This window comes from Chionomys nivalis, chromosome 3 (genome assembly GCF_950005125.1).
Source record: "Chionomys nivalis chromosome 3, mChiNiv1.1, whole genome shotgun sequence".
Classification (NCBI taxonomy): domain Eukaryota; kingdom Metazoa; phylum Chordata; class Mammalia; order Rodentia; family Cricetidae; genus Chionomys; species Chionomys nivalis.
The window spans coordinates 62,032,250-62,041,388 of NC_080088.1; the positions used below are offsets into that span (position 1 = coordinate 62,032,250).

Here is a 9,139-nt window from a genome sequence, read left to right on the forward strand (position 1 = left end):
GGCTGTGATGAAACTCACAGAGATCCGCCTTCTTCTTTTTTCGTTTGTTGAGACAGGGTTTCCCTGTTCTCAGTTTGTCCTGGAACTTGTTCTGCTCTGTAGGCAAAATATTTGAAAAAAAGAAGGAAGGAACAGAGGGAGGGAGGGAGGGAGGGAGGGAGGGAGGGAGGGAGGGAAGGAGAGAGAGAGAAAGAGAGAGAGAGAGAGAGAGAGAGAGAGAGAGAGAAAGAAAGAAAAAGCTAGGTGGTGGTGGCACACGCCTTTAATCTCACCCAGCACTAGGAAGGTAGAGGTAGGTGGATCTCTGAGTTTGATGCCAGACTGGTCTACAGAGCAAATTCCAGGACAGTCAGGGTTACACAGAAAAATCCTGTCTCGAAAAACAACCAAAAAAAAAAAAATGGAAAGAAAGAAAGAAAGAAAGAAAGAAAGAAAGAAAGAAAGAAAGAAAGAAAGAAAAAAGGTGCTAAGCAAGGTGGTCACTGGGTGCTCACCTGAGAAGCCAGTCATTCCTCCTAGGTGGTAGATGCAGTCAGGCCATAATTATAGAGACCTTGGGTTTTCTTTTTCTCTTTCTTTTGTTTTTTTTTCCGATTTTTCTTTTTTTTTTTTTGAAGTTTTATAATTATATTTATGTACAGAAAACTCAGCAGTACATTTAACCCAGTTTAGTGGCGAGTTCTTTGGCCTTTGCCTTTTCCAGCTTGGCAATTCGAGCCACAGATTTAGGACCCAGGACGTTGCCTCCCCAGTGGCGGCGGATCTCATCATATCTGTCGTTGTAATTGGTCCTAATAGCTTCCACCAGCTTGGCCAGAGCACCCTTGTCTTCCGAGTTAACCTGTGTGAAGGCAACAGTGGTGCACGTCTTCCTGTGGACCAGCCGTCTCAGCCTGGCCTTTCCCTTGATGATGCAGTAGGGGACTCCCATCTTGCGACACAGGGCAGGCAGGAAGACCACCAGCTCAATGGGGTCTACGTCGTGGGCAATCACCACCAGCTGAGCCTTCTTGTTCTCTACCAAAGTGGTGACTGTATTGACGCCCGCTCGAAGGACAGGTGGTCTCTTAGTTGGGACATCCCCTTTGCCGGCAGCTTTCTTCTCAGCACGGGCCAGCAGCCTCTGCTTCTTTTCCTGCTTGGTCTCTGGCCTGTACTTGTGGGCAAGTTTAAGCAACTGGGTAGCTGTTTGCCGGTCCAGGGCCTGGGTGAACTGGTTAATGGCAGGAGGAACTTTGAGGCGCTTATAGAGGATGGCCCTCTGCCGCTGCAGCCTGATGTAGCGGGGCCATTTGACGAAGCGTGTGAGATCTCTCTTGGGCTGGATGTCCTGCCCAATGCCGAAGTTCTTAGGCCTCTTCTCAAACAAAGGATTCACCACCTTCTTCGCCTCCTGCTTCTTCACGACGGTGGGGGCCGGGGCCACCTTCTTCCCCTTGGCCTTCTTTCCCTTGGGCATCTTGCCGGGCTGGAGGAGAGAGAGCTTTTTCCGATTTTTCAAAGCAGGGTTTCTCTGTGTAGCCATGGCTGTCCTGGAACTCACTCTGTAGAACAGGCTGACCTCAAACCCAGAGATCTGCTTCTGCCTCTGCCTCCTGAGTACTGGGATTAAAGGTGTGGGCTATCACTGTCCAGCAAAGACCACAAGGTTTTTTGGGTTTACAGGCTAAAAACTAAAAAAATGGGGAAGGGGCCTGTCTGAGGAGCTCCTATTGCTTCTGCTAGCTCACTTCGATGCAACACCCCTGGCAGTGGAGTGAGTCACTGTCACCCGGAATCAACCCTATACCCACTTCCTATCATGGCTCACTGTCTCTCACCTCTACTTCCCTTCTCCCACCTTCCTGGGCAGTCTCTCAGTTTTACTATATAATCAAATCACCTATTTAGAACCCTCTCATTAGTGTTTCTCAAAAGTTAATTTAAGAACGCATAATGGATTGCCAGATGGTGGTGATGCACACCTTTAATTCCAGCACTCCGGAGGCAGAGGTAAGCGCATCTCTGTGAGTTCGAGGCCATCCTGGTCTATAAGAGCTAGTTCCAGGACAGCTAGCGCTGTGATACAGAGAGACCCTGTCTCAAAAAAAAAAAAAAAAAAAAGAAAGAAAGAAAGAAAAAAAGAGAGAGAGTGAGAGAGAGAGAGAGAGAGAGAGAGAAAGAGAGAGAAAGAAAGAAGGAAGGAAGAGTTGATGCCCCTGTTCCCCATTCCTTTTGATGCCTTCTCTTTCATTCTTTTCTATACTTTTAGAGTTTGGAATGATAAAGTGTCTTGGTTGTAAAAATAAGATTCCTATAAGGTGTTTTTGTTTGTTTGTTTGTTTGTTTGTTTTTTGTTTTTCAAGACAGGGTTTTGTTTTGTGTGTGTGTGTGTGTGTGTGTGTGTGTGTGTGTGTGTGTGTGTGTAAAACAGTTCTAGCTGTCCTGGAACTAGCTCTGTAGACCAGGCTGGACTCAAACTCACAGAGACCCACCTGCCTCTGCCTTCTGAGTGCTGGGATTCAAGGCATGCGTCACCACTGCCTGGCCGATTCCTATGAGATTATAGCTGACCTTGTTTAACCAGGATGGTCAGCTCAGAAAGAACTGTACGTTGGGACAATCTGCATCCTAAAATGGTCTGCCTTTGCCTTGGGCAAACAGTCTCATGAGGGAGAGACTGCAGACTGCCTCGCATAGCCCCTATGGCTGCAACAATATCCTTGTTCCCAAGCCCCTCAACTGCCCCCCTGTAAAAGGTCCCAGTCATCCTTTTCTCTGTGCAGACTCCTCCATTTCCCACTGGAGAGGGCACCCCTTTTGCTGTGTGTGCTAATAAATACCTTCTTACCGGTTGAGGTCAGACTATGGTCTCTGCCTTCTGCGTCTTTAGAATGCCTCAGAAATCTAACAGCCACGCTGTTTAGCAATGCCCCTCCGTTTTAAACAATGATAATTCCCCAAACGAAAACTAACTTTGTTCCAGGTTGTTTTTCTAGATTCTTGCCTCCCTGCCCCCATCAATCCCAGTCGTGGCCACCACACCACACAGATGCTTCTCGGTCATCTGACATTCTTCAGCTCATTGCACGCCCTACCTCGGCGCTACCCCTTGCAGAGGCTGACCTCTGGCCAAAAAAGGAAAAAAATTCAGCTCCTACCTCTCTCCTTTTCTGCCTTATAACTATCTTAGCCCATAAGCAGATGATGAGCTGACTGTCACGCCGGAGACCCTCGTTAGACCTTCCCCCTTTTACTAGCCTGTGTCACAGCTGAGTCACCTGCTCCTTGTCTCGCTTTTCCCCTTCCTACCTTACAATTGGCAGTCACGGGTGAGGGGGTGGCCCCGCCTGTGGGAACTCCGCTCTATTCCTTCCTCTCTCTATCCTCCGAGTTCCTTTTACCCCTGCCCTCCCATGATGCCAGCAGGTCCAGTGCCCAGTGCGCCTTTCTTTCTGGGGCAGGGGGATCTGTTTTCTCATTCCTCCCAGTCAGAGTCCAGCAATCCTCTGTCATGCCAAGGCTCTTTACAAACATCACCAGCCCAGAGACGGAAGGCTCTGTTAAACCCAATGTCTATTGTTCTGCCGTCACAGGGCCTGGCCACCATGGTCCTCCCTCTACGGCAGTAGCTGCTGGCCCATGACTGGGTGCATTGACTTCCACGGTCGTGGGGACCTTGGAAACTTTCTCCAGTGTACCAGAAAACGGGCCAAGGTCCCTTCCATTCAAGCCTTTGTCTATCTCCACCCCAGCCTTTCTGTTTATCCTGCTCTGACCCTCAGGTCCTCTACAAATATCCTTTCAGCCAGGCCCCCAAATCTGACCCCTCTCCTCTCAAATCTGACCCTGCCCCTAATTTGCCTTCCTCCTCACATTGTGATCCTGCAGATGAGTCCCCCTTTTTCTTTTCTTTTCCCTTTCCTTTCCTTTCTTCGCTTTCTTTCTTTCTTTTTTTTTCTTTCTTTTCTTTTCTTTTCTTTCAGTCCTGGAACTCACTCTGTTGTCCAGAGTGGTCTCGGACTCCCAGAAATCTGCCTGCCTCTGCTGAGAACCCTGTCTTACTACTGACTCCTCACAATGAGGAGTCCCTTTCCCTGCCTCTGCCTCCTCTATCTTTCCATCCTCTGCAGGCCTGGCCCTAACATTCAGCTCACTTGCCACCTCTGTCAAACCTTCACCTGTCTCTCCCTTTGACACCTCATCTCCTGCTCATATTCAGCTCCTCTTCCTGCCCCACCCCGTTCTTCCATCCTACCAGCTTGCCAGCCTTGGAGGTCCCACAAGTTCCCCTTTCCCTCCCTGCCCTGACCCTACATTTTGCCAACTGCTGGATTTCTAGTGGCCCCTCTTTGTTGGCTCTTGACTGACCCCTGGGGTTCTACCCTCCCCCATTTCTGGGCCCTTGTCCTCACCAGAGGTTCTGTTCTCTATTTCCTGGTAGGTCTCTGGTTTCTTCAGGACCCTTGTTCACTGGTTGATGTGCCAAAATTCCCAGCACTGGGAACTTCCCACTAGGCTTGGATCTGAGTCTGATCCCCTGAGCCACTGATTTTAAGATGTTAGGATCTCAATTGTAATCTCCAAGTTTACCCATCTCCAAAAGGATAAACCAAGGCTCACAAAGACATGTGCTTGTTACCTGTCCCTTTTCCTGGGGTCCACTTAGCAAACAAAACACTTCCTCCCAAGTCTTGCCCATGCAAGGATTCCTCCCCGTTTGAGTGTCTTGTTTATAGTCTTAACCTTTTCTATTTGAAGTGTGAGATCAAATTTAAAAATCTGTTCTCTCAATGCCTCTTGGCCACAGTAGCTTTGATAAATGACAGTCTCTGGCCTGAGAGCAGTTTTAGCTTTAAAACCCTAGAGAAGTGTTACAACAACACGGGAAGTGGTCTGAACACCTTTCCAATAGGGCGACCATCTGTCCTTCTCCATGCTGTAGGATACTTTCTCTTTCCCATGGGGAGATGCGCCCTGGGCATCCTTCATCCCTCCTATTGAGTTCTCTTCTGGGCTCCTAGCCTGTTGACAACTTGTAAAACCAAGATCCTGGAAGGTGAGGGATGGTTAAAGGTGACCCAAGTGACATCTTTTGGTGTTTCCAGTTACATTTGGATTTCCTTTCTCTTCATCCTGCAGTAAGGAGTAAGGGTGCATCTTCCTTGGGTTGAGACGATGCAATTCCTTCTTGCACACCTCTGACCACTTTTTCCTGCCTCATGTGTGCTGTCTTCTGCTACATCTGTGCTAATCTGGCTCAGGTGCTGTTTTTCAAGGAGGGGTATGCTTTGTGATGTGTTCAGGCGCTCACACTGCCTGTGATAAGGTCAATGCATTTCCTATAACAGTATTAGGGTTGGTTTTAATGTCACATTGCCACACATTAGAACCACCAAGAAGGGAACTTTACTTGAATAAGTGTTCTGGGCCAGACGGTGATGACACACACCTTTAATTCCAGTACTTGGGAGGCAGAGACAGGCGGATCTCTGTGAGTTCGAGGCCAGCCTGGTCTACAAAGCAAGTTCCAGGACAGGCTCCAAAGTGGCAGAGAAACACTGTCTCAAAAAATAAGTAAGTAAGTAAATAAATAAATAAACAGATAAATAAATGGGATTTTGATTGCTGACTGATGCGGGAAAGTGACTGCAGGCACTTCTTCTGGTAGCAGTCCACATAAAAAGGGTAATTCCAAAGGCCTTCTTGACTGTCCCTCAGTTAATCTGCCCTGTCTTCGCTGCTGCTGCTGATTCCTTTGTCGATAGTAGAACCAGCATTTCTTGTCTCCCTCTTAGACTAGGGACCAGCCGCTGTCCAGGAACATTCCTGGCTTTCAATACCAGATTAAGACTGCCAAGGCACCTCGCTTTTGGACTGAGTAACTACAGATTGCCATGTGTGTCATTGCTCTCCCCCCGCCCCGTGGGAGACAGCTATGATGGGACTGCTCCTCCTGTTCAGTCATCCAGGCCTAGGGACCCACTACTAGGTTCTCAGCTTTTCAGACGTGATTTGCTGTTGGTATTGGTTTTTTCTTTTTTCTTTTATTGATATTTATTGAGCTCTACTTTTTTTCTCTGCTCCCCTCCCTGCCTCTCCTCTTCCCTCTTCAACCCTCCCCCAAGGTCCCCATGCTCCCAATTTATTCAGGAGATCTTGTCTTTTTATACTTTCTACTTCCCATGTAGATTAGATCTATGTAAGTCTCTCTTAGTGTCCACATTGTTGTCTAAATTCTCCGGGATTGTGGTTTGTAGGCTGTCTTTCTTTCTTTATGTTTAAAAACCACCTATGAGTGAGTACATGTGATAACTGTCTTTCTGTATCTGGGTTACCTCACTCAAAATAATGTTTTCTAGCTCCATCCATTTTCCTGCAAAATTCAAGCTGTCATTATGTTTTTATGCTGTGTAGTACTCCATTGTGTAAATGTACCACATTTTCCTTATCCATTCTTTGATCGAGGGGCATTTAGGTTGTTTCCAGGTTCTGGCTATGTGCTATGAACATAGTTGAGCACATACCCTTGAGGCACTATTGAGCATCCTTTGGATATATACCCAAAAGTGGTATTGCTGGGTCTTGAGGAAGGTTGTTTCCTAATCTTCTGAGAAATAGCCACATTGACATCCAAAGGGGTTGTACCAGCTCGCATTCCCACCAGCAATGCAGAAGTGTTCCCTTTTCCCCACAACCTTTCCAGCATAAGTTATCATCAGTGTTTTTAATTTTGGCTATTCTTATAGGTGTAAGATGGAATCTTAGAGTTGTTTTGATTTGCATTTCTCTGATGACTAAGGATGTTGAACATTTCCTTAAGTGTCTTTCAACCATTTTAGATTCTGTTGAGAGTTCTCTGTTTAGGTCTGTACTCCATTTTTTTTTTATTGGATTATGTGTTCTTTTGGTGTCCAATTTCTTGAGTTCTTTGTATATTTTGGAGCTCAGACCTCTGTCTGATGTGGGGTTAGTGAAGATCTTTTCCCATTCTGTAGGCTGTCGTTTTGTCTTGTTGACCATGTCCTTTGATTTACAGAAGCTTTTCAGTTTCAGGAGGTCCCATTTGTTAATTGTTTCTCTCAGTATCTGTGCTGCTGGGGTTATATTTAGGAAGTGGATCCCTGTGCCAATGTGTTCAAGTGTACTTCCCACTTTATCTTCTATAAGGTTCAGTGTGGCTGGCTTTATGTTGAGGTCTTTGATCCATTTGGACTTGAGTTTTGTGCATGGTGATAGATATGGGTCTATTTTCATTCTTCTACATGTTGATATCCAGTTATGCCAGCACCACTTGTTAAATATGCTTCCTTGATATTTTTCCATTTGATATTTTTTGCTTCCTTGTCAAAAATCAGGTGTTCAAAGATGTGTGGATTGATACCGGGTCTTCAATTCAATTCCATTGGTCCTCCTGTCTGTTCTTATGCCAATACCAGGCTGTTTTCAGTACTGTAGCTTTGTAGTAGAGTTTGAAGTCAGGGATTGTGATGTTTCCAGAAGTTCTTTTATTGTACAGGATTGTTTTGGCTATCCTGGGTTTTTTTTGCTTTTCCATATGAAGTTAAGTACTATTCTTTAGAGGTCTTTGAAGAATTTTGCTGGGATTTTGCTGGGCATTGCATTGAATCTGTTGTTGTTATTGTTTTAAAGCTGATGTAATAAATTCTTCCTCTCTCTCTCTCTCTCTCTCTCTCTCTCTCTCTCTCTCTCTCTCTCATGCACGCACTCACAACATACACACACTCCATTGATTCTGTTTGGAATCCTGGCTGACACAATCAGCTTTTGATTTTGAGGCATTATCTGTGAGTTCAAGGCCAGCCTGGTCTACTAGAGTTAGTTCCAGAACAGTCTCCAAAGCTACAGTGAAACCCTGTCATGAAAAACCAACCATAAAAAAGAGAAAAGAATGCTAGAAGAACAAGACTAAAGAACTTTTTTGGATTTCTATAGAATGAGACTTTTTTCTTAGTTAAGATAGCTGGGTTTTTTTTTTTTTTAATTTAACTATACATTTTTCTCTACTCCACTCTCTTACACCCGTCTCCCTTTCTACCTTCTCCCATGACCCCAGTTTACTTCCAATTTACTCAGGAGATCTTGTCTTTTTCTCCTTCCTATGTAGATCCATGTATGTCTCTCTTAGGGTCCTCTTTGTTGTCTAGTTTCTCCAGACTTTTGTGGACTATAGGGTGGTTTTTCTTTGCTTTATGTCTAAAAGCCACGTATGAGTGAGTACATATTATATTTGTCTTTCTGGGTCTGAGTTACCTCACTCAATATTTTTTTTCTAGATCCATCTATTTGCCTGCAAATTTCAAGATGTCATTATATTTTTCTGCTGTGTAGTACTCCACTGTGTAAATGTACCACATTTCCATGTTTTCCTTATCCATTTTTCATTTGAGGGGCATCTAGGTTGTTTCCAGGTTGTGGCTATTACAAATAATGCTGCTATGAACATAGTTGAGCACATGTTTTTGTGGTATGATTGAGTGTCTTTTTTTATTTTTTATTTATTTATTTATTTTTTGTTTTTTTTGAGACAGGGTTTCTCTGTAGCTTTGGAGCCTTTTCTGGAACTAGCTCTTGTAGACCAGACTGGCCTCAAACTCATAAAGATCCACCTACCTCTGCCTTCGAGTGCTGGGATTAAAGGCGTGCGCCACCACTGCCTGGCTTGATTGAGTGTCTTTTGGTATGTACCCAACAGTAGTATTGCTGGGTCGTGAGGTAGACTGTTTCCTCATTTTTTTGAGAAATCATAGCTGGTTGTTATTAAAAACAGGAAAGATAAGCAGGGCAGTGGTGATGCCTGGTGCCTTTGATCCCAGCACTCTGGAGGCAGAGGGAGGTGCATCTCTTGTGAACATGAGGCCAACCTGGTCTGCAAAGTGAGTTTCAGGACAGCCAAGGCTACACAGAGAAACCCTGTCTCAACACCCCCATCCCCCAAAAAGGAAAGATAAACACAAAATCAGAAAGCTTAAGTAAGCTACAGGAAGTCCAAATAAGTTATATAAGGCATGCAAAAGATAAGACTTAAAGATGATGCATGTATGATATTAATTTTTTAAGGTTTATTTACTTATTATATATACAGTGCTCTGCCTGCATGTAGGCCTGCACTCCCGAAGTGGGCACCAGATCTCATTCT

At 45.2% G+C, this 9,139-nt stretch overlaps 1 protein-coding gene across 1 annotated transcript; it reads right to left on the reverse strand.

Annotated features, from left to right (window-relative positions):
- Window positions 1-617: 617 nt before the first annotated feature.
- On the reverse strand, window positions 618-1,465 carry LOC130871801 (60S ribosomal protein L7a-like). The gene has a single exon (XM_057765412.1). The coding sequence runs from the start codon at window positions 1,457-1,459 to the stop codon at window positions 659-661; it is 801 nt and encodes a 266-aa protein (XP_057621395.1). The 5' UTR covers window positions 1,460-1,465; the 3' UTR covers window positions 618-658.
- Between the last annotated feature and the right edge of the window lie 7,674 nt (window positions 1,466-9,139).

Coding starts and splice junctions, on each gene's coding strand:
- LOC130871801 (XM_057765412.1), bottom strand. CDS start 1,459: ATGCCCAAGGGAAAGAAGGCCAAGGGGAAGAAGGTGGCCCCGGCCCCC.